At 36.8% G+C, this 26,022-nt stretch overlaps 2 protein-coding genes and 1 long non-coding RNA gene across 3 annotated transcripts in view; 2 read left to right on the top strand and 1 right to left on the bottom strand.

The window, feature by feature from the left end:
* GTF2E2 (general transcription factor IIE subunit 2) overlaps positions 1 to 14,556 on the top strand; it is a 44,745-nt gene extending 30,189 nt beyond the window's left edge. Inside the window, exons 7-8 of the mRNA XM_032214381.1 lie at positions 10,337 to 10,452; positions 12,785 to 14,556. Coding sequence (XP_032070272.1) covers positions 10,337 to 10,452; positions 12,785 to 12,901 — 233 coding nt within the window. The 3' untranslated portion in view covers positions 12,902 to 14,556. The remainder of the gene's footprint in view (positions 1 to 10,336; positions 10,453 to 12,784) is intronic.
* Positions 14,557 to 15,565: 1,009 nt separating this feature from the next.
* Positions 15,566 to 20,883, top strand: LOC116505917. Its single transcript, XR_004254988.1, has 3 exons — positions 15,566 to 16,495; positions 19,333 to 19,511; positions 20,813 to 20,883. It is a non-coding gene; the product is annotated as an uncharacterized LOC116505917 (long non-coding RNA).
* Positions 20,846 to 26,022, bottom strand: part of RBPMS (RNA binding protein, mRNA processing factor) — a 105,966-nt gene continuing 100,789 nt past the window's right edge. The window contains exon 8 of the mRNA XM_032213413.1: positions 20,846 to 20,934. The gene's annotated coding sequence lies outside the window, so the exon portion shown is untranslated. The remainder of the gene's footprint in view (positions 20,935 to 26,022) is intronic.

Here is a 26,022-nt window from a genome sequence, read left to right as displayed (position 1 = left end):
TCTTTGCTAAGTCCTGCCTTAACTGAGGTATAATGATTTATACCTTGCGTTAAAGAAGGGAAATATATGAAACAAAAAGAAATGTCTTTTTTGCTATAAGGATGGCTATAAGAATGTTAACTGTATCCTACAAAATATAACCAAAGCAGAAAAGAAAAAGGCAGGAATCTAAAATAGCTCAATAAGGACTGAGGAAGGGTGATCAGCAAGAACAGAATGATAATTTGTGGAAGTTTTCTGTTCATAAAATTCTGTTGTGGTGAGAAGGAGTGAAAACAGTTTCTAACAGAAGCAGTTGGAAAAATATAGCCAGCGAATGTTTGAGGGGGGAGGGGGAGGCAAGAAAATTATAGTGACAGACAATGAAACAGAATGACTTGACTCTGGAACAGAAGCTTGTTTTACATTATAACATTTTATTGTACTGCTCTACTTACTTGTGTCCTCAACTTATGTGTTCTCAACTTATGACCACAATTGAGCCCAAAACTTCTGTTTTGTAAGTGAGAACAGGTAAGTGACTTTTGCCCCATTTTACAATCTCTCTTGCCACAGTTGACAAGTAGATTACTGCAGTTCAGTGAGTCTAGCTGTGTCAGAAAGACACAAAAGGTGATCACATGAGACTAGGACACTGCAATTGTCATATTTATGTCAGTTTCCAAGTGTTTGAATTTTGATCACTTGAGCATGGAGAGGCTGCAATGATCATGTGAAAAACAGGCATAAGTCACTTTTTTCAATGCCATTGTAACTTCAGTCATTAAACAAACTCTAGTAAGTTAAGTAGCAATGTTTGCTTATTTGTTTGTTTTTTGCTTATTATCTTACTTTTCCTGCAAAGAAGACAGTATATGGGACCACATCATTTTATTCTCAAACCCATGATAGATTGGACTTGAGAAAAAATAGCTAGTCTAACATCACATAGTAAGCTTCCTAATTGTGTGGACGCTTGAGTCTGGATATGAAAACCTATTTTTCCCCCAGACATTGGATCAGGAGTTGCATGATGAGTGGTAGGCCATTCAAATGAAATTAATGTATAATAAATAACAAAATAATATATTTGCAGATTAATTTAAAACTATGCTATCAAATGAATATCACAGTGAAGGTAGGAAGGTCCTTAAATTGAACTCTAGATGGCAGTATTATCTTGTAAGTCCTCTGTGTTGCCTGTATACTTTTAGTTTTGACTTTTAGTATTTATATTTTGCATTTCATTATTTTTATTTACTTAGTTGTCATATTTTCACGGCGATTTATAGAAATATATTTTCTAGTGAATTTATATTTTAAATAGTCACTAATGTCATTTTATATATGCACACTGTTAAGTCTGAGCTGATGTGACTAGGCAGGTAAGAGATCGTGAAGATGAGGTAAATAATATTGCATGGGAAGTTTTAAGTTCTCTTAGTCAATTTCTGATGATGAATCCCTAAAGAAGAAGAGCTGTTATAATTTTTGCATGGTTCAGAATTAAACCCAACATCCTTCTGAAATTTGTTCACATGCTTAGGGATGCACATAAAATTTGACTGGAGTGGCCAAACTTTTACATGCAATTTGTAAATCTGTAGGTGGGTTCGATATAAAGAAAAGCATGAAGATTAGAACTGCCAGTATCAAAGTGCCTTTTTATAAACCTGCAGGGCAAATGCATTTTGAAAGTATGGTTGTTCAGAAAAGGGAAGTTAAGAGAAAAAAATAACATCGGAACTCTTTGTAAATCTTTACGTTATGAAAATGGTTACCAGGAGAATTAATTATGTATAGAGTGGATGTAACAGCAGGATTGAGCCCATGGTCTAAGAGATTTAAGATCTCAGAATGCATTTCCCTGAAACTGGGATTATACACACTAACTCCTCTTTCTGAGTTGGTATTAGTGCTGTTACCACCCATCTTCCTGGGGAGTTACTTCTTTTAATATTTTCCCCAGTGGTCCCGCATGTGAGGCAGATAAGGGGTCCATAGCCTATTAGTGTCTGGCAAAGAGAAGAAAAACTCAAAGCACCATTAAAAGAATTTTGCATAAAAGAAGGAGACTATACATTTGGGACAGATCCAAGGGGTGAAGGATCTGCTGCTCAGTATCCAATATATAATATCTATAAAGTAACTGGTTTCACTGATATAGTGAAGTTCACAGACAATAGTTTTAGAAGACCAATGAAGTTATTAACTAGTATACAGATAAAATATCTTATTACAGGCTCTTGGCTAAAACATTCCCCTATACTCTAGAGGCAAACAGAATTTCTCTTTGCTTCCATAGAACTCAAGGTCAATGGAAAAGCCGGAAGGAGGCTGCAAATTTGTCCCCGCAACTTGCTCCCACTCCCACACTTTTCCCCATGAGGATCCCTCAGGTGGTGTGGGGATCTCATAGTCTGTAAGCCCCGTCTATGGCACTTACCCACCTGTATCGGTCCCTGCATGTATGCAGTACCTGCCCACAACACCTTGCCATTCACTTATTACTCTTGTCCTATAAGAAGTTTTGCTTGACCTGCTTAAGCAATATGGCCACATGATGTTGCACTTTAGCAATGGAAATTCCAGTCCCAATTGCATTCATAACCCAAGGATTATCTGTATCTTTGTGCCTTTTCTATCCCTTGCTGCTGACACTTTGGTGTTCTTAGCAGAAAGTAAGCACATACGTGCTTACTGCTGTATCTGTGTAAGTTGTTTCTGCAGAAAGTTGTGCTGAATGCAGGATTGCTTGTAAGAACTGATATGATTTGAGCACTGGTGATAACAAAGCTTAACTGTAAATTCCAAGGTCTGGGAAAGACAAGGATAATGCTATTACTCTCATATTTATTTCATTTATTTCTCCAAATCCTTCTCTCTTTTTCCTCTTAATAATGATTCTTCTATATTACACTTCATTTCAGTTTTTAGATTTGGTTCCTGGCAGAGTCAAATGACTCTCTTCATCCCTTCTCATGCTAACTATAGAAACTCCCTTTTTTCTTCCTTGGCATGTGAATGTTATTGATAGGAAACATGGAACATTTCTCAGAAATGTTTCTACATGGATTATTTTTATCCCTAACCCAAAGTTCAAAAAAGGAAAAGGAGAGATTTTTTTGCTACAAGAAATGTTGAGGAACTTTGGTTTGCTTTAATAAATAAACGGATTTTGTTACAAGGGTGACTATCCAAAGGAGCTCTCAACTGGGCTCATAACTGTTTCCCTAACTTTTTATATAGTAGTTTTGCAACCTGGTTCTAGTTGCAAATTGGCCCAAAAGAAGCACTATACTTCTAGAATGTAAAAAGAACCCCAAAATATATCTTGTGTAGTACTTTACCATCTTGGCATTCATTTTTTCTTACTTGCCAAAAAAAAGGGAAGGAAAACCTTACCTTGTGAATTTCTCTTTTTTTACCTCTGGTGGCATTCTTTTTGTATCAATCAGTGCATGTCTTAAAATAAGTGCTAGAAAGCCCTCCTATATATGCCAAAAAAGTGACTCTCTGTTAAGAGAGGCACTCAAGTAATATTTTTTGGATTATTGCACATATTGGGAAATTTGAGAACAAGTCATAGATGCTGTTAAAAATAGCTATAATGGAATAAGTGCTACCTATTAAAAATTGCTTTTAAATGGCAAATTTGGGGTTAAAAGAGAAGTGTTTTTTTAAAAAACATGGCTGAGGCCCGATCTGATTTCCAAAGTACAATATTGCTTTTTGAATCTATTTTCTGTTTTAGCAAATGAAGCTCAGAAACAAGTAAGTTTGCTAAGAAGCTGAGTACAAAAAGTGCAGCCTATATCCCAAATGCCATCTTGCATATCTTCTCAAAAGCACAATAAAACACTGATTTCACAGATGTCAAAATACCAGTGCATATATTCACATACTACTAATAAAGTTTATCACATGCAAACATGCACTACATCAAAACAATAAAAGTTGCCCTACATTTTAAATAATATGAATGCACAGCATATCAAAAACACCAGTCTTGTTACCCACAACCTCCTCCAGCACCTCTAAGGCAGTCCCTAACATCAGGTCATCCATAGCTCCCTGTTCAGTCCCCCCTTCTCCGCTCATTCAAAGACGACAGGCAGACAAACATAAAAGGGAAGAACTTTATCAGTTCTCGGCTCAGACTGGCTGCAAGCCCAAAAATAAACATAAATCAAGAAGATAACAGAATACAAAACAAAACTCTTACAAAACAATTCACTTCTCCAAGTGTCTCCTTGAATCAGGGTTACAGAAAGCAAATCACTTCTCCAAGTGTCTCTCACAAACAAACCATGACCGATGAATGATGAACCAATGAATGAACATTGACTCCTGCAACCAGGGCGTGGCACCATCCGTCCTTTTATCACCAAAAGACGCCACTAACGAGCCCCAACTGCACTGTTAATCTTGCATCCCGAAAAGACTTACAGGAGACTTCTGCTGAGTCACAACATCTCCCTATCTAAACAAATACTGGATTTTAACAACCATTCATTTTTATATTCTAAGAATTGGTTGGAGCATCATTTCTTTGTTTTTATTTCTTTACCTTAAATCACAATATTTAGAAATGCTTAGAAATAGATACGGAATCACTGGAGAGAAAAATGGTAGAAACATTCATTGTTCTGTTGCCGCTTCAGCAGTCCACAGTATCTCTCTACACTTAGAGATACTGATTAATTATCAGTATCAATACTGATTAATTATCATCACTTTTCCCCTGCAGTGTGCAATGCCTGGGGGGGAGTGAGTCTTACACTAACTTCATATGCAGTTTTTTTATTAATAAGTTTGAAACTTTGCACAAAAACTTGATAAGATAATGTCGGGATATAGGAGGAGGTTAAAAATATGAAGGTGAACATTCACATAAGCAAGAGACTGAATACTTGATTATACAGTATCTATTTTTTCCCTTTGGGAAAAATATGTTTCAGGGAATCCCTTTTTCAGCAATTGACAAATAAGTAACTGAATGAAATATCTTTCTTCCTTTCTTAGCTAATTTAGGAAAATGAAGGTTATAAAGCTGGGCACTGTAAAGAATCATTGAGTGCCTCTTTCATTTACTTAATTTAACAGTCTCCTTTTTCTGAAAACAAGTGGGACTCTGATAATCCTGAACTTTGTTAGTTACTAGACACAAATTTAAATCACTTAAAAGAAAGTCTGATTCTCTGCTCCCTCTTTGAAATGCTCATGATCACGTCAGGTAGCAGGTACACTCATTTCATAATTGGGCTACTTCCTATTATATACATTTTTCTCTCTTTTAAAAATTGATTTAAAACTATTATAAATATCCAGTTGTAGGGTTTTGTTGTTTTTACTTCAGTAGTTAAAGAACTGACATGGAATCTTTTACCCTTCTTCTGGAAACATAAACTTGAGATTTCTGGGCCAAAGCTTTTTTTCCTGCAATTAGGGTTAATCAGCCAAGTACTGCGGGAAGGTTTTAGAGAAAAAATGCTTGAATAAATGTGATATAGTTGAAAATATATAGGAAGGAATATGTAGCAAACAAGATTTTATTGGGCTACCTCTGGCCTCAAAGCATTCAGTATAGTTTGGCTTAATCAAAATGCTTAATTGGGTAAGTTGAGAACAACCTGAAGTTGCTAATGTTTTGACTTTAGAGTTAAATATTGTAGACTTTTTACTGAGACTTTTACATCTTGTTTATTCCATAATAGTGGTATGGAAGATCAGAGCCATTGTAATGTTCTGGATGTTAGGATATTATGTATAGAGTCTCCTACTCGAGTAGGGGGTTGAACTAAAAAACCTCCAGGATCCCTTCCAACCCTGTAATTCTACGTTCTGTGTTTGATGTTTCATTTCAGTGAAATGCACAGTTTACACCTCATTAAAGTACTATTTTGAGTCAATAGAACAGAATTATTTAAATTGCTTATATTCACCTTTGTTTTGCATGTTTGAGGTGGTTTTCAAGTATTATACTTCCTCTACTATCTGTGTTTTAGTAGAATTACTATAGTAATTAAGGGCCAGCAGCTGCTTTAGTTTTTCCTAATTATGAGGGGACAATGCAATAATTAATTTTTCTACAGACTATTCAAGCACTATACTTTTCATATAGTGCCATTTTAACTATTATTTTAAAGTACGCTTTCTTTGCAACATTTCTATTTTATAAATGTGGATTTGCATACTCACAGTATATATGAAACCATAAGAATATAAGACACTACAAGAAATGTGCAAGGATGGAAAAGAACACATTCTGTGTAGTGAGGATGGATGTTTGAGCCAGATGATTGATGGGATCAATGGAAGCCTTTTTATGGCAGCTCCCTTGGGCACCTCATCTTTCTTGATAAAGAGACTATGTTTTGCCAGCTGTAGCACCAGGGCTCACTTGGTTGGAGACATTGGACACTCAATTGGGTTTCTCTGTACTCATAAAACACATGTTAACACCAGGATTTGCTTTTAAAATCAAGATACAATATAATATTTCCAATAGATTGTTTTTGGTCCTAAGTAGTTTTGAAGTCTGAAGTAGTAGAATTTTCACGACTTGAAAGAAATATCCAAGAGTTGGCACTCAGTGTATTGAGCAGAGCTCTGTACAACAAATATGAAAGAAATAATGTTATAGATTATTACTTTGGCTTGCACCAGGCTGCCCAAATTCAGTACACCAAAACAAATCTTTGTATAGGTAGAAATACTTGAAAGGACTTCCTGAATTTATACTTTACATTTTATTTATGGCTTGTGAACAAGGCCCATTGACAGATTCTGTCTGACTTAATCAGTAAGGAATGAAGGGAAAGGAAATTGTACCAGCCACAGCCTTGATAAAGGCATTCCAGAAAAGCACTTGAAAAGATATATGGAGGCAGGTTGCCTGCAGTTTATCTGACATTTGCTGCTCTTGCCCTCTTTATTTTCTGTGATCAAGAGGCAAAATGTTTGGCTTGAGGAATTTGGGAGTTATTTCAAAGTCACTTTGTATTATAATGCAATTTTAAAAACTTGAATATAGTACAATGAATCTTTTATACTTTGGATCCAAAGCAAGTGATGTAGCAAACATGTGGCTACCAACGGCCAACTTTTTTCCAGTTTGGTGAGGTCATTGTATTCAGGGTTCTCTGGATTTGCTGCATAGTGTTGCCATTGGGGATCAGAAAGCATCAAGATGTTATATTTTCTTTTGATGTTAAGGAGATACAGTAGGATGAGATATTAATGGCAGTAGTTGCCAACCATATTAAAACTGTCAAGTGCAATGACTGTTTAATATTAATAATCCAAATGCACTGAAGTAATGTTCACAAATATATCAAAGGATGCATTGATAATTAGAAGTAAAAAAAAACCTGAAGTATTGTGAAATAAATTCCCAAACCCATATAAAGTTGTTGTTGTTATCATAAAAGAATGGTACGATGAAAATACAATCCACCAAAATAAATAAATAAATCAAAACCAATGTATCAATCATAGAATGTTTTTCAACTGAGAAATAGCAGATATTTTTACAGGTAGTCCTTGACTTATAACCATTTGTTCAGTGACCGTTTGAAATTACGATGGTGATGAATGAAAGGACATATGATTCACTCTCAAAGTTCTGAATATTGCAGTGCTTTGTAGTCATATGACAAAAATGTGGGTGCTTGGCAGTGCGTCTGAGTTTACTACCATGGAAGTGTCCCAGGTTTTCTCCATTGTAGGTTGGGAGGCCTCAGCTGGCTAGGCACACCAGTATATGGGCCTATTCTATTCTATTTATTAAATGTATAGGCCGCCCAATCCCGAAGGACTCCGGGCGGCTTACAGAAATAAAATTTCACAAAAAGGTAAAAAGACAAACAGAAGAGAACAGGTTAAAAGAAACACACCATGCACCCAGTCTAGAGGTCAACAGCCCCAGGCCTGCCAGTATAGCCAGGTTTTAATCGCTTTTCGGAAGGCCATGAGAGTGGGTAGGGTCCGGATCTCTGGGGGTAGTTCGTTCCATAGGGCTGGAGCGGCAGCAGAGAAGGCCCTCCTCCGGGGTGCCGCCAGCCGACATTGTCTAGCTGATGGCACCTGGAGAAGGCCCACCCTGTGCGATCTTATCGGTCTTAGGGAGGTGTGCGGCAGAAGACGGTCTCGTGGATATCCTGGTCCTGAGCCATGTAGGGCTTTGAATTGTGCTTGGAGACCAATGGGGAGCCAGTGCAGCTCACGGAGGATAGATGTAGTGTGGGTGTACCAAGGTACACCCAATATCGCTCGCCCGGCTGCATTCTGGACTAATTGTAGTCTCCAAACACTTTTCAGGGGCAGCCCCATGTAGAGGGCCTTTCCCCTTTTCCACCATTGTCCACCACTTATTTCCACCACTCCCAGAAGGCTTTGGCCTTTTTCCCATCCCACCACATACGGTGGGTCCGCTTACCTTCCCTTTCCGCACAGCTGCTGACAAGTATGGCTGAACAATGTTAGGCGCAACTTCTGCAGAAAACGAGGCAATATGATTTTTCCGAAAGCGTAAAGAGCTTCAGAACATCGTAACAGATAGCATTTTGCTCATGATGTTTCTGAGGCTCTTTCTAGCCTTCAGAAATATTGTAAGAACAGGTACTTGACTCAACTGCAATGGAAAGAGCTGGGATTCCAGATATTGAGCAAGGCAATCACATGCTTGCCACACGACCCAGATTGTGGACTCAATTGTGATCCTACGTTGTGAACTACCTGTATATACTTCATCGACTTGAATAGTGTGATTAGGCTGAGAGGCTCCATTTGCCAAAGTGCCAAGAAGTTCATTAGGAAATGAATTTGATCCATTAGTTAAAACCAATTGGGTTAAAAAAACAAAACAATATAGACATCCAATAAGCTAACCTCATTCAAACAGCAATGTACTGTAACTCAGTCCAGACGTGGTCCCTTAGCATTGCATTTTACATTCGCATTGCTTATGATAAAAATTCCAGTCCCAATTGCCATTGTAATTCAAGGACTATTGTGTTGTCCTTAAGAGAAAATAACAAAAAAACAAAAAAAAATCCTCTTCCAGTGTATAGGCATACGTATCTCTCATAAGATTACACCAGTTGCATGTCAGCTTCGGACAGCTATCTCAAAAGCACATAAGGTTGGACTTTAGTGGCTCTTTGAGATCGCCAAATTTCTCTGTTAGCCAAAAGAAAGTAAATCCACTCTGAAATCTCAGCATCAAATATTGATTGATAGGGCTCCTCTACTTTTGGCTAAACAATTCATATCTATACATTGCACACTTCAAATGTCAGCTAATTGGTGTAAATTTGTTATAGCTCTGATCTTTGAAAACAACAATCTTGAAAGTCCAGCAAACCTGCCCAGTCAGCTTACTGAGCATTGTGAGCAATACCTAGCGATGAAAGGCATTTCCTGTCTCCAGAGAAAATGTTTCCTTCCTTAAGTCTGCATTTAACTTAATTCTCAGAATGAGGTTATAGGAAAAATTACCTGCCTTCTCAATCAGCCAGCTACATTTTGCTCTAATTATGAAATTGAGCAATAACAACACTTGGCAGTTTTACTGTAACTTTCAATGCCCTTTGTATTTCATAGTCCTATATCTATTCAGATGTGGGTAAATCAGGACTGCATTTAGGCTCCAATTCTCTTTAGCTTTAAAATAAATTCATTGAATCAAGCCCTTCTTCATTAGGTAACAGCAATAGCACTTAGACTTATATACCACTTCCCAGTGTTTTACAATCCTCTTTAAGCGGTTTACAGAATCAGCCTATTGCCTCCAACAATTTGGGTCCTCATTTTACTGACCTCGGAAGGATGAAAGGCTGAATCAACCTTGAGCCTGGTGAGAATTAAACTACCAAGCTTCTGGCAGCCGGGAGTCAGCATAAGTAGCCTGCAGTATTTCATTCATTGCGCCACCACTGCTCTTATAAACATGACCACTTCAACAAGCCTCCATAAACATACTAAACATAATCCCAGTCTGGGAGCAGAGGCAAATCCCAAGAGACTGATGGAACTCTTGAGAGTGGGAATTGGTATTTAGTTTGTCCTTTTTTATTCACTGTGACACAAATACTTGATAGTAATTGGGATTGCATATATTTAAACATGAAATCATTTTGTAATTATCTAATTTCAGCTCTTCTGTTTTAGAATTTTTGTATGCTAATATTTACGTATTTATAATATCTAAGACCCTTTTTCTTATTCTGTACAATTCATAATAAAGGTTATGCTTGTTGTTACTATTTTATATAGCATTGCCGCCAATGTGGGATGTCAGTTGAACAGTATAATTATGAAAGGAAACTAATTAGTATTCATTTTGGGATTTTAGAATTTCAAAAACTTTGGAGGAGTGTTCCTGTGGATTCTATGGATGAAGAGAAGATAGAAGACTATCTGAAACGCCAGGGTATTTCCTCTATGCAAGATGTAGGCCCAAAGAAATTAGTAAGCAATTTCCTATTCGTCTTTTGTTTCTTCAGAATTAATATATTTAATTTATAGGAAATGAAGATATTTTAAGACACAAGAAAGAAAAATGAATGGATTGCTTAAGAGAATGAGATTACAAGGCAATGGACAGGATCCATTTTCCTACCCCTCAATGAGGCATTTCTGTCATTTGGATCTAATTTTAGTTTAGAGGCTTCACTGGTCCCCATTTCATTCCTTTAGATAGCAATCTACTGCCGCTGCAGAGAAATTCCTGCCTACTGCTGCTTGCTTTGGACCGCATAGATTTCTAAGACAAAGATCAACCAATATTGACCCATATGTGTACTGTCCCCAACAGAGGAGAGAATGTTAGGGGTACAGAAATTCAAAAATATCCTGAAATATGGTTTCACATAGAGATCTCATTTTCTCCCACTGTCCAGCATGAAGAAAATTTCCAAAAATTCATAAGGAGCAGAATTACAAATCCTTTCAAATACTATCATATGATTTCTTTAGCGCATGCCTAATAAACTCTACAATCTGGCCTTTGTATGTATTTGAAACCACATGCAAGTGCCTTGGCTTCTTGGAAAAATAAGAGGTACAAGAACAAACCTGGATCACAAAGCCATTTTTTAAATAACACTAATATGGGAGAAATGAGGACATTTGCAAGAGTGCTTAACTGTCCTCCCAGCACCACCCTAATTAATGTATAAATTCTAAGCCTTGAAGTGAGAGCAATATTCAGATAATATCTGGTCTGGCCGTCAGTCTTCAAGAATGAAAACATACTAACTTTTTGAGATTGGAATGGGATGCAGTTGTAAGTTCTCATTAATTAATTAATTAATTAATTAATTTGTACAAACTTCACATCTTTGCAACACAATACATTTTTTTACGTATCTGTTGTGATTCTTTGTATCTTACAAATATATCTTTTAGAACTATAACTTTATAGTTATTATGGGATGCACTTGTAAGTTCTATATAGCTCTAATTCATCCCTATTCCACAATAAAGACAAAGAATTGGCTTCTTCTTTTCGAAAAAAGGAAAAGAGACTCTGATGCTTAGAAAGTGAGTGGAGTATTTGACAATAACAAGAGTTGTAAATTATGAATTAGAAAGAGTGGTCAGGAGATTGCGGTTCACTCTTCCTCCGTTTTTTTGTGCCTTTGCTCAATACTACCAATCAGTATTACCGTAACTATGATGTTTAAACATTTTGGCCCTTACAACTGTAGGGCTTGCGCACACATTAAAAAGCTGATCCCCAATAGGAAGTCAGTATATGTAGCTTTGTGTAGAACTGGATTTGTTTAACGAAAAGCATTGCATTACAAAAGACACACATACTGTACTTGTTTACTTATTTGCTTCATTTCTATATCAAAATCTTTTGGGGATTGGACAGAAACAAAGTAGATGCCTTAAACTTTCTAATTCAAGATACTCATTTTGTCCCTTAATTCCCTTGGGATGGAGTGGAATTGCTCAGGACTTCCCCAGTGCATTTTTTTTAAAAAAAAAACAACTACTCATCCCTTCATGAGTAATAGCCAAAACATTTCACCACACTGCTTCAAAAATGGTTTGGATCTGCAAAACTGATATTGGGTAATTCCCAATTATTTCTGAATCAAACACCTGTGTATTAGTGGATGGCTTACTTGTATAATTTATGTTCAAAGGGGTTATGTACAATCCTCTAAAGACTGAAATAGGTTTCATTGTTCATTTCTGATATTTCTATGCTGTCTACCCCAAGTAGAGCAGCTGTGACAGCAGGAACCAAATTTTTTAAAAAAGCAACAGGAGAAAGATTGAAATGATTACACATGCTTTCACGTTTAGATTTTATTTGATTTTGTGTCAAAAATTTAATCTCTCCTTTTTTAATAATAATAGCAGGAAGGTCAGAAGATTATTATGCAGTCTTTCATTTAACCAACAGTAATTTTCAGATCACTTACAATGTATCTAGCTTAAAGAATGTAATAGATGATCCATTTATGAAATGTAAGGTGTGTTTATTTTTTCTTGCTGGCAGCTGGCCATAATCAAATTGTGATTTGGTTTGAACAAAATTAACAAAACAAAACCCCTATTAACCATAATTGAAACAATCCAAAGTGGCAGACTCCAAACTTAAGATTCCTTTCCAGTGCTCTTTCCGTGAGCCAGTTTTCCCCTCTCTGTGGACGCTCATCATAAGAGTAGTGAGGAGCAAGATAGTCCATAGTTGGGGGACTACAATTGAGAAGGCTATATTATGGGATCTTTACCTGTGAAAATCCTTTGGGCTCTTATAAATGTGATTTATTTCTTCTTTTAGGTTCCTATCCAGAAAAGGAAGAAGCCAGCATCTCAGAAGAAACGGAGGTTCAAAACTCACAATGATCATTTGGCTGGTGTATTGAAGGATTATTCTGATGTAGCTCCTGGCAAATAAATTGGTCTTCTGAACTGAATTGTTATGTTGATGTAGATGCTTAGGACACAGATGTCCTTTGTATATCTGATGTGGTTCTTTCCTCTTCCATTTCTGTAGCAGGTGAAAAGTAACAACTTTTGGGATCAAGAATAAATTATTATAAGCTTGGATCAGAGCCATTCATTATCAGTAGACTTCTGATATTGGGGTTGAAATGTATTTAGCATGTAATGCTGATATTCATGTTCATCAGTTAAAATTTCTTTGAAGAATTCTTTGGTATTCTATTGGAATTTTATTAAGATGGGCTAACCTAGATAAATCTGAGATTTTTGATGTCAAGAAAAGATGTTTATCATAAAATCATTTTTAAAAGTTGAAGATTTTTTTTACATGTTTTCCATGCCTTTTGACTGAATAGCAGCTAAAAGCGACACTCCGTTTAGATATATACATTTATTATTTTAGGTAATAGTTTAAGATGAAGCTTTTATTTAGAAATGTAAACTCTTTTTTTATACTTATTTTCCCCCCACAAAGTGACATTTCTTGTATTATCCTGAAGTTTCCATTTGAATTTTCAAGTCTATTTCAGTTGGTTGTTTCTGCAGGTACCAGTTACATCATGGTGCCCATGCAACATCTTCAAAATTGTGTTAACATTCCATTTATGTCAGGAATCCTTGAGCTGAAATATATCTCCAAATAAATCATGAACCTGTTACAAGAAAACACAGGATTTGCAATGGTCTTCCCAGTTCCAAGATATTATTAAAAATCTCTGGGGAGATCTCAAAGTACAATGCAGGCCAAGAAGTCTCAGAATGATTCTGAGTTGGAAGAGTTCTGTTAATGAAGTATGAGAATCAGTTCCAAAAGCAAAGCTAGAACGACTCAGCTGACTACAGAAGATGTCTGCCAAAGGAGGTATTACAAAGTACTGCCTGAAAGAGTATCCAAACCTCTGCCCCTGCATATCTTCTTACCTTGAATCTTTTAATAATTGCACGTAAATTGTTAAGTATGCATTTTAATTTGTAGAACACTGTTGTGTGTAGTTTTGTATCATGTCGAAATTTTGCCATTTTCTGTTGCTTAAGGATTTATTGAAGTGAACATTTTGACCAAGGGTGCCTAACTTTTGCACACAAGTGTATTTGTATTGTTTGTGAGTTACTTTAGAATTAAAAAAAAAATTGAGACAAGCCTGCTTCTTCATATGTAGTAATAAGAGTGGCCTTCCATTATATGACTGCTGGCTGTGATGAAGGAAAGAAAAAGGGCATGATTTGGGGTGAGTGAAGGTAAGAATATGTTTCTTCCCAATTATTGGAATGCACAATTCATTTAATATGGGTAATTCATTCAATATGAACAAATTGTGTATTTATACCTTGTTCTAGAGAAATGAAAGATAATGAAATAAAAAATGGCTACTCTATAAATAGTTTTAGTAATTGATAATTATGTTATTAATCTAGCAGTAAGCGATGTCTGGCCATGAGTTTATCAAATGTGGAGAGGAAATTTAAGTATGAATTTTCTTTTGGCTTTAAAGATTAAACTGAGCAAGGAAACTAGAAGAATGCAGCTTGAGCATAGATAGCCTCACTAAAAAAAGCCTGGCTTCACAAAATGAGAGCATAATTTTTTAATTGGATTAGTTTTTGTGTGTACTAGAAAGCACTGGTATAAACTGTAATGCATTTGATATATTCATCATAGTCCTTCCAAGTTTCTAGAGAATAGAGAAAAGAAAGTGAATTTGGAGAAAATATGTAAAGAATTCCCACTTGGCTCTTCCTGTCACTTTCTGTAGCACAAGGAACTTGGTGATATGACACGAGAGAGTGCCAGGCTTTCAGGACTGATGATGGAAAAATATTTGAAAGTAGCAATAATCACAAAGCCATAGTAGTGACATTGTTGTTTCCATCTTGAGACTCAGAGTCAGGTAGTTACAAATGTGTTGGCATGAATCTTTTACTATCCTATTGCTCAGAGACCAGCAGAGGCATGCTTGGTTTGGTTAAAATAAATGTATTTCACCATCAGGTACTTTAGAATTTCTTTTCCTATTACAGAGCCAGATAAGACAATTACATCTTGGTTTCAGAATTCAGAAATTGGAAAGTCCTGTTGTTTATTATCATTATTACAATACTTCAGTCATTTTGTTTTAAATATGGGGGACATATATAAAAGAAAGTCCCCCCCCCGCAACTGAACCTCATTTTCTTCACCTGGTGAAATTTCTATAAATTGTACTGAACTGAAAATGGTCTGTGAGCCTTATAAACTAACCCACAAATGTTACACGAGTATTTGCAAACAAGAAAAAAGCAAATAATCTGCATGGAGATTTGAATAGGAACTCAGGATGAATCCATTATATTTATGCTTGCTAATATACTATACATGTACAAGGAGCCGTCATTTGATAATCACAATTGAGCCCAAAATTTCTGTTGCTAAGCGAGACCGTTTATTAAGTGGTTTTGCTCCATGTTACTAGCTTTCTTGCCACAGTTATTAAGTGTATCATGGCAGATGTTAATAACATAGTTGTTAACTGGATCTGGCTTCCCTATTGATTTCACTTGTCAGAAGTCCGGGAAAGTGATCACATGATCCCAGAACATTGGAACTGTCATAAATATGAGCCAGTTGCCAATCCAAATTTTGATCATGTAACCATAAGGATGCTGCAAAGGTCCTAGTGCCATTGTAACTTTGGTGACTAAATAAAAGGTTATGAGTTGGTATACATTCTTTCATCTGTGGATGTCCTTTTTATCTTTCATGCAGCATCCTTAAGCATGGGATTTCATTTCTGTGCCAATCTGTGCCTGGTAGTGACTAACTGATAATAGAGTCCTTCTCTTGAAAGGCTGGATTCAAGGATACATGCCATGCCTCCTTATCACTTTCCTAATAAATGAAGGGCCAGTCTGTTGGAAGAACAGATTCTAGCTCAATTCAATATCAAAGCTATAATGTGTTTTTTCTAAGAATGCATCTGTAATGATTTCACACTATGAAGGATACCATACGTATTGTAGTCATTCTCATCAGTTGTAAAACAATTATTTCTGTATTGTGGATCTTTTTTAGTGTATATGCATGCCCATGTTGCCTTTAACATTTTATAGAAGATCTGCATAAGCTTGTGGCGCTTACCTTGTCGAGTGCAGAAGATCAGTGACTCATTATATGTGGCTAGCTTGGGAAATATATCTATGGAGATTCTCAGTCATTCAAGTCATGGTTGTCCAAAGGTGCTTTTTGTTTTTCCTTGAAGATGTTTCGCTTCTCATTCAAGAAGCTTCTTCAAATCCTGAATCAATTGTTCAGGGCCAGGCTTCTACCCAATTTTTTTTGCCATGGCCAATAGGATGGGGGTACTGTAAGGGAGAGGCCTCTTTTTACATGGAAGATGGGACTCGAGTGGTTTTTCTTACCCTCTCCTATTTGGATGTTTCAATCTCCTAACACAGATGGTTGAGTGTTTTCTATTCTTTTTTCCCTGATGGTTTTCTTTTTTTCTGTGATTTTATTCTGTAGGAGTCAGTTGCAGGATTTGGGAGGAGGTTAAGAACACGTCCTGAGAGGGTGAGTTGTGTGATTTGTGGAGACTATACCTATTGGAATCTGGGGTAATATATAGGAGGTACCTGTGCCAACACTGACTTGTAGCTATTATTTAAATGTTTTCAGGTTTTTCAAATTAACAATAATTAATTTGAAAAGGGGAAAATGAGGGAAGTATAAATGAAAACTGGGTTTGGGGGTAAGATATTAAAACTAAGTATTAACATGGATTTTCGCAGATTCTTATTTCTTCAAATGGATGCAAGTAAATAAACAGACATGGTAGTATAGATCATATTTTTATTTTATTCATTGCTTTTATTTTTAGAAAATTATAATAGAAAAGTATCTTTTAACAACTTTTTTTCTTCTAAAAAAAATCATAGACAAATTGGAAGCATTGTATAATTCAGTCAATGCCAGTAAAAGGCTGTAGAGAAAAGTCAGGTGTTTTGTGAAACAATCTAGCACAAATCTTTTTAGGGTTGTTTAACTACCTACAGTTACATCTTAAATTTGTTCAATTTATCCATATTGTTTGCTTAGTAATGGGCATTTTTCAGTTGCAATTTGGGGCTCTTCTGATGTGTTCAGAGTAGAACTCTCAGGAGTAGCAGCTGCATCACATCCAGAGGAGAACAAGCCAAGCAACCCTCTTGCAATTTTGCATTCTTAAAGCCTTTTACATTTTGACATATAACTTATATTTCTTTAAAAAAATGTATCTTATTTCAGGATAAGTGATAATAATCCAGCAGAGAAGCTGCTGCTTCATGAACATTTGATCCTACTAACCCTATTAAGCAGGCCATCTACTCTCTACTCTCTCTACTAAGCAGGCCATCAGAGCCAGACTTGTCACTATTGTAAAATATCTGGGCTAGTAGCTGGAGGGAGAACAGTGAGGGATTTCTGGAACTGGCAGCCTTCAGCAATTGAGAGAAGAATAATTTCCCATGAATGATTGATCTATGAACTCTTCTGCCCTAGGTTGTTGCACTCCTAGCTGTTCAAAAAACTGCAGGTGCAGTCTTATGCGCTCAGAAGCAAGCCCTATTCAGTTCAACAGACCACATATCCATGTAAAGTGGAAATAGGAAGCAGATTTAAAAATAACTTCAGTAATTCAGTTCATTAGTTTCTAACAGGGGCACCTTTGGCTACAGGTGAATTTGTGTGTCACACCTGAGCTAAAGCTGATCTGTGGGAGAGTTCTCTTCAATAGAAAGAAAACAACATTTTAAAAAAAACCAACCCCAATGTTCCAGAGTCCTATTGCAGCACTAAAGTCCACCCAGACTGGGTAATGTCATATGGCTACAGACGTTATCTGGCTCCTAAAGATAAACCCCTTCAAGAAAATGGAAAGTTTGAAGTAGCTTTTCCTTGGCACGCTGTGCCTGAAATCTCTTTTTTTCCCCCAAGAGTACAGACTTACAGTAAGTGAAATTGAATAGCTATTTAACAGTGGGCACCTGAAGATTTCTCCCCAGCAGGGAGTTCTGGTCATGAGGGCAATCCTTTACATGGGGCTGCTACTGCTGCCACCTCACAAATCACCATCTGGCATCATTGCATAGATTTGGGGCTGACTACATATGCCTGCTACTGAGATTACCTGGGAAAAATCAAGAATAGCTGGTAAGCCAAATATCCCAAGGATGGCATTTCATTAGAATCAGATTCAGCAAAAACCTTTGGCATTTTTCATGAGGTGCTGGGATCAACAACTGAAGTTCAGTTTTCTGGATCAATTGTCCAGTCACCTCTTACCTTCCCCAAAACTATGATTAACAATAAATGACCAGAAACAATTCGCTGTATATTCAGAACAAAATCACAAAACTAAACTACATTTCAAAGATACGCACACATACACAAACAGTGTATAAGTTATAAAAATAGATGGTATGGATGTTAGAAACTTGATTTAGAGTACATAACTTCCTGGACAGCTTGGTCCTCCAGGATGTGTTCTCACAAATACCAGGTTTTTTTTTTCTTTTTCCTTTTCCAAATAATACACACAACCATATGAGATATATTTGTCTGAAGAGAAATATAGTATTATAGACACAGTCGCAGAAATGTTCATAATTATGACTGCACAATTTCATTCATAATAGAAATTGACTTTCTACTTTCTACAGTGTACTACTTCTTATTCCCACACAATTGTGTATCCAAATATAGAGAAAAAAATACAGCAGGAACTAGCGATCAGGCACCGCTAATGTACAGCACACCAACTGTTACAATCATGAAAAAGCTATTATATTGCTGATTGTCTTGCTCAATATAATTTGGCACAATTAGGCAAAACATGAAAATAGCTATTACAGGAATACACTTCATATATTTAAAACACACCATCTCAGGCTCCAAAACCCGATAACCAAAATTGTCTGTGCATTTCAAACAATACACTTTAAAAAAAATCTGAACCAGATTTAAAAACATGCCTTGAACATGCATCTTAAAAGGGTAGGAAAAGAGATTATACATACTTAAAAATCAAACATATACAGTAATCAGTTCTTCCACCCAAGGTACAGTCCTCTTACTTAAAATGCTTGGTATAAAAATAGTTATTCTCTCTGCTGCTCTGCTTGAAAATATTTTTTTCAAACAAATTCATTCATGCTTATAGAATTTAAACTCTTAGACTTTTATACAATGTAGAAGAGGAACATATTATTATTATGGTTCACACAGTCAAACAGATGTTTAGACTGGATTTGGCATTTTTATTATTATCATTATTATTCAATACTTTCTATTTTATTTTTAAGAAGATGTGTGATAGAGGCTGTGGCAAAGTCTTGAAGGAATCCACGCTTGTGTGTTTTTTTTTTAAGCCTGTAAAAAAGAAAAGACGCTTATGAAGAAACAACACAATCAAAGGTTCCAAATGGCCAGAAAACCAAGAACAAAATTCCCAAATCTGGAGGGTACTGCTAAAGGGAAATTCAGACTGGATGCCAAAATGGGAAGAGATAGTGAAGGTTAATACTAAAGAACTGGATATTGGATGGAGGTAAGGAGGTGCTTTATACTTCCTTGTTAAACTGTTCAAATACTTGCCATGAAAATGCAGTAAATTAAGCCATAGTCTAAGACTATAATGTCTAAAGCTTTAATGTGTAAGGCACAATAGCAACAACAATAACAACACTAATAACAACAACAATACTAACCTTGTTGACTCTTACTACTGCTGGTGGAATACAGAGGTGCTGTATTTTTCAGAGTATAAGACATACCGAAGTATAAGACGCACCAAGGTTTTGAAGAGGCAAATTTTTAAAAAAGTAGGTAGGTAGATAGAGGAATAGAGAGGGAGAGAAAGAGAGAGAAATACAGTAGATAGTTAGGGAGAGAGAGTAGTTAGGTAGGTAGGTAGGTAGGTAGATGGAGAGAGGGAGGGAGAGAGAGAGAGAGAGAGGGAGGGAGAGAGAGAGAGAGAAAGAAATACAGCAGGGAGGGAGGGAGGGAGAGAGAGTAGTTAGGTAGGTAGATATTTCCAGGTGTATTTATCCATGTGCTGGAGAAGGAAATCGCTGACAATCTGCAGCACCTAAGACTTGTTTCTGCTGGCACAGTACTTGATCAATCTAATTCTTATCAGTAACTCTAACTAAAGAGCTTTCCGAAAGGGGGGGGGGAAAAGTTTTTGCACTCTGCAAACCTCCCAAAAAGGGCCCATTTTTCACGAAAACGGGCCCCCTTTTTAAAAAAAGGCATGAATAGCCTTGGGGGTGCTTGCAGAGTGCTCCTGGGGGCGGGGGACCAAAAGCAAGCAAAAAATGGCCCGTTTTTGGTCAAAAAAATTGCATCCTTATGGAGGCTTATAGAGTACTGCTGGGGGTTGTGGGGGGGAAAAATGGCCCATTTTTTGCTCATTTCTGCCCTCCCCGGCCCCAGGAGCTCTCTAAAAGCCTCCATAAGGGTATGCATGGCCATTTTTGTGAAGGGGTGGGGCTTCGGGAGGCAAACAAATGCTGATTTGATGTATAAGGTGCACCCAGATTTTCAGCCTCTTTTTTGAGGAAAAAAGGTGCGTCTTATACTCTGAAAAATACGGTACTTGAAAATTTTGTGAATCCTTTTGTATTTTCAATATTTCTGCATAAATCTAAAACACAATCTGTTCTTCATTCAAGGTCTAAAACTAGATAAAGCGAACCTAATTAAACAATTAAGTAAAAAATACCTGTCCACTTATTTATGAAAAAGTGATCTAAAGCTACATACTGTATTAGTGTAGAACGTTTCCAACGTTGAAAAAGTATTAAAATATTGTTTCATTCAAAATAATGTGTACTTTTATGATTGCAGTAGATGGTGACTTACCGACCACACTGCAATTTGGAAGATGAAGGTAAGACATCAGTAGCGACTTTGGAAGAATGCATCAATACCCACAAGACAGAGTGTAGCCGCCATCACACACCTGATATCTAAGTAGAGATAAATGTGTCATCAGAAACTCCATTAATTATGTGCAGAATTTATAAAGTATTACTAATTACTGTATGCTACATATTTTTCTTTTTCTCCTCTTGATTATCTGCCAATCTTATTCCTAAAAATGGAGACCAAATGAGAACAAATTGCCTCAGGCCACTCAAAAAAGATCTCTGTCTTACACCATCTCTTAAAAGTCCTATGTGCTTCAGCTTAGAAAAGAGCCTGAATATTGTAACTTTTACACAAGATCGTGAAAGCAATTTTCCTGCTAACATACATGGTTTGGATAATAGATAAAAATAGAAGTAGCCTGATCTATATACTCAAGGCACAATGAACTCTTCACATAATGTTATTTATTAATCTGAAGCCAAACTGAAGTACCATACACAATTATGGTACAAATAGCTAGAATAGAAGTTATTCAGTAAACTTTGTATATTGGGTTCATGTTCTTATCTAATGCGCAGAAATACTGTTTTTCGGTTTCTTTTCCTGACTATATATTTTATTTCAGTGTGACCAATACATGATAAAGCCAATTAAGTGAGAGGGATCTTGGAATCCTAGTGGACAACCATTTAAATATGAGCCAGTAGCGTGCAGCAGCTGCCCAAAAAGCCAACACAGTTCTAGGCTGCATAAACAGAGGGATAGAATCAAGATCACATGAAGTGTTAATACCACTTTATAATGCCTTGGTAAGGCCACCCTTGTAATACTACATTCAGTTTTGATTGCCACAATGTAAAAAAGACTCCAGAAAGTGTGCATAGAAGAGCAACAAAGATGATTAGGGGACTGGAGGCTAAAACATATGAAGAACGGTTGCAGGAACTGGGTATGTCTAGTTTAATGAAAAGAAGGACTAGGGGAGACATGATAGCAGTGTTCCAATATCTCAGGGGTTGCCACAAAGAAGAGGGAATCAAACTATTCTCCAAGGCACCTGAGGGTAGAATAAGAAGCAATGGCTGGAAACTAATCAAGTACAGAAACAAGTTAGAACTGAGAAGAAATTTCCTGAGAGTTAGAACAATTAATCAGTGGAACAACTTGCCTCCAGAGGTTGTGAATGCTCCAACACTGGAAGTTTTAAAGAAAATGTTGGATAACCATTTGTCTGAAATGGTATAGGGTTTCCTGTCTAGGCAGGGGGTTGGACTAGAACAGTGTTTTTCAACCACTGTGCCGCGGCACACTAGTGTGCCGTGACATAGTGTAAGGTGTGCCGTGGGAAAAACACTTTATATATAGTCAATATAGGCACAGAGTTAATTATTTTTAACATTTTCTAATGGTGGTGTGCCTTGTGATTTTTTTCATGAAAAAAGTGTGCCTTTGCACAAAAAAGGTTGAAAAACACTGGACTAGAAGACCTCCAAAGTCCCTTCCAACTCTGCTGTTCTATTCTATTCTATTCTAAGTAGTTGAGGCATCAAGCTAGAAACTGGGAGACCTGAGTTCCAGTGCCTTAGGCACAAAGCCAATTGGGCCAGTCCCTCTCTTTCAATCCTAGGAATGAACAAAGGCAGATCACTTCTGAAAAACCTTGCCAAGAAAACTGCAGTTTTACACTCCACCCTTAATCTCTGAAGGCTTTGTGGACAAGTAGCATCTTAACTGCTCTTCCAAAGACACAAAGGCTCTAATTCTGTTGTTTCCCAACATTTGAACTACAGAAACCTTTTCTACCCATAGGAGATAGGCCATTTTATTTGGCTATTAGAGCAATAGAGGAAGATCTTGTGGAATTGGTACATCTATCTTCTTCAAGACTAGGAAATGATAACTTGCTAAATGTCATAGTGAATCACAAAAATGTGAGTTAACTTATATAAATAAATTTGTTTATGGATGATGTGATTTCTAGTGATTGAAACAATTTGGAGAGTCTACTAAGCAATTAATTATAATTACATGGTATCTATTTGCAAAATGAAAACACTAATCCGGTTAAAAACCAGTGGAAATGCTGACATTTAGCTTGATTTTATAATGATTAGTCAACAATGTATGCTACCCATTCTTTTGTTCAACTGTGGAATAGGATCAAAAAAATAAATCTCTGTTATCTGCACAACCAGTCCAGAGATATAGGCTAGGATAAAGAATAATTGCTTGCCCAAAGATAGATACTGAAATCAGTAAAAGGCAGCTTTCCTATTGGCAAAAGGTGGGTGTGTGGAGTCCAAGGATCTCTTTCTCAAAATGATCTAAGGCAGCAAGAATGATGAACTTGAAGTATTGGCTGATTGTCCAAAGAGGAACAGCGGCCTAAAGGAGGATCGGCCCATGTAGCCATTTTCCATTGCTAGGTTGCTTTGCCAGCAGGTATACTTTTAGTGTATGAAATAACCGTTCCATTGTCTTGATTTTTTAAAAAAGAGCCTGGTTTCTTTTTTATGCCTCAAGATTCATATGCATTATGGAAGATGAACTTTACATTCAGATGTTCCGTGGTTTTGCTGTTGCAATAACTTAAGAGAATTGTTCCCAAATATGGTTATGTTTGCATAATGTTTTGGAGAGAAAAATCTGTGAGTCCTTCAATCTTATTTTTACATCTCTCCCTCTCATACACAAATATGCTAGTATGAAAATAACTTACTGCTGCACTCATTGTATCTGTGCTTAGAAACACCAGCCAATTCTCATTTAGTCACTGATGATTAAATTATTTAGGCTTGGGAAAAGAAAGTTGCTATATTAGGAAAAATACATTGACTGAGTTTGCAAAGAGAACGCCAGTGCAAATCATGATATTCTGTCTAATGAGGCTGTGATGTGATTTTCAAATATGACAAGAATAAGCTGGATAGATTTGAGGGAAGGAGAAAAGGTTACAGGAATTAGAAACTTACATTCTTTAACAATCCTTTATGTACTCATTTTGGCTTACCTCCTTTTAGCAACTTCAAAATTCACTTTGGAATAGAAATTTAAAATAAAAGTGAACAGCATCTCTTCCCCCAATACTGGACTAACCATGATTAAAATTTAGACATGAAGATCAACTTGTTCTGAGGTGCTTAACAATTTCATACATGACAAAAAAAAAAACACCTTGGCAAACTAAAAGGTTGAGTAGTGAATTTCCAGCAAAGACTGGTCTCTTGTTGGGTGCTCATAAGCACAGCATGAAGAGAACTCATCCAAACTCTATGGTGTTCAACAGATTGCCGCTGAACATCACAGAGCTTCTTCAAAACCATGTGCAACTAGATGACCTTTAGGTATATTGTCCTTCAACTCCCAGATCTCCAGCCAACACACTTACTTTGTCACATAATCCAAAACCAGCCACATTCTCAAATGTAAAGGAATAGGAAATGGTAGCCCACTTTTGCATCAGCAAATTCCTTTTAGCATTGTACTACTGCATTTTTCCTGGTTGCCTCTATTGAGCCATTATCATTGTTGAAGTTTGCCTGACTAGTTTTTTGGCTTGTGATTAAGTAGAAGCTGCATCAGAAATGCTCTGGTGTTGTGGTTGTGAAATTGTCCCATGGAATCTGAAAGAGTTCTTATGTGAGGGGAAAATGGATAATATTGCCTAACTGGGATTTGCAACAAAGACTGTTGATATGTCACGCTACACCATGGCTCAATGAGCCACAATTAGGGTTTAAATGCATATTAAGTCATAAACCACAGTAACTGGATTTATATAACACATAGAGCCACAATCAAGAAACCATATTTTGGCAGCACAGTATGTGATCCCCACCAAAACACTTTTCTTCTTTTAAGGTTCCACCAAGTTGCCAAGACTCTTCAGAATATTGTACACTGCATTACATTCTCATACCCAGCCATTTTGTTTTTCCTGCAGTCAGTCAGCACCTTATCCTGCTGCACATGTTTACTTCTATTTTAATGTTGTTAAGAGCTGTTTTGCTCATTATGGTTTTTCTTTTAACCTAATTATGTTGCCGTCCCTGTAAATCTGATGTGTTCCTCTGAGTATGCTGACACCTCCCTCTTTCAGCTCCAAAACCATTCTCTGTAACTGTCACAATTGTGTATCTGACATCACTTGTGGCACACCTATACCTTTTCCTGAACAACAGTTTGTATTCTGTCACATGTCTTCTGTCATCAAAAGATGCAAGAAAAGCAACCGATCCATTTTGGAGTTCTACCTGGCTACACCATGAGATAATGAATCCTAATAGTTTCAGTTCCCAGGGCTGAAATGAGAATATGCATAAATTCCCAAATCCACAGGGTTTCAGGGGTGGAAGGTGAATAGTATGCAGAAAGAATATCTGTAGGAAGTCTGAAAAATACAGCTCCAAAGGATGAGGGAGAGGACTTTGAGTTTCAACCACTGCCTAATAGACCAGCAGTTCCTCAGGAGAAACTTTTCCTCCTCCTTTCTGCTCATTAGGGCAGCCATACTGCTTTGCATTCTTAAATTGTCCCATTTTATTTACAGAACTAAATTCAGCTTGCATTTTCTTCTTTTTTTCACCCCGTGGCCTCTATCCTTCAATAGTCCTGTGAGCATGTACCCTTGATTTATAGCTTTCCAACCCTGAATCTCAGCCAGTGAAGTTTTATTTTTTGTTATTGTTGTTTTTTTAAAACATGTTTTATTTGGCTAAAAATAATCTAAAAATAGAGAGAGAGAACTGGTGAATAATCCTCTTTGGTTCAGAAACAAAAAGCTGCAAAAATCAAAGAGGCTGGCTTGGGTTCTTCTTAGCCAGAGGGTAGATGGAATTGTTCGTAGTTTGTTTGTAGTTTGTAGTTTGTACATGAACCCTCGACATTGTAAGTATGTATCATTTGTCTATTCTAACATTCAAGTAAGAGCCATGGTGGTGTAATGGTTACACCAAGGCTAATTCTGCCAACTGCCAGCAGTTTGATTCTCACTGAGTCAAGGCTGACTCAGCTTTCCATCCTTCTGAGGTGGGTAAAATGAGCACCCAGATTATTGGGGACAATATGCTGATTCTGCAAATGGTTTAGAGAGGGCTGCAAAGCACTGTGAAGCAGTATATAAGTCTAAGTGTTATTGCTCTTTCAGATCATCTTAAGACCGCTCTCTACCTGTCCGGAACCCAGGC

This window comes from Thamnophis elegans, chromosome 3 (assembly GCF_009769535.1).
Source record: "Thamnophis elegans isolate rThaEle1 chromosome 3, rThaEle1.pri, whole genome shotgun sequence".
Lineage (NCBI taxonomy): Eukaryota > Metazoa > Chordata > Lepidosauria > Squamata > Colubridae > Thamnophis > Thamnophis elegans.
The sequence above is the reverse complement of the archived record's forward strand: the minus strand, read 5'-3'. Positions and strand labels throughout refer to the sequence as shown.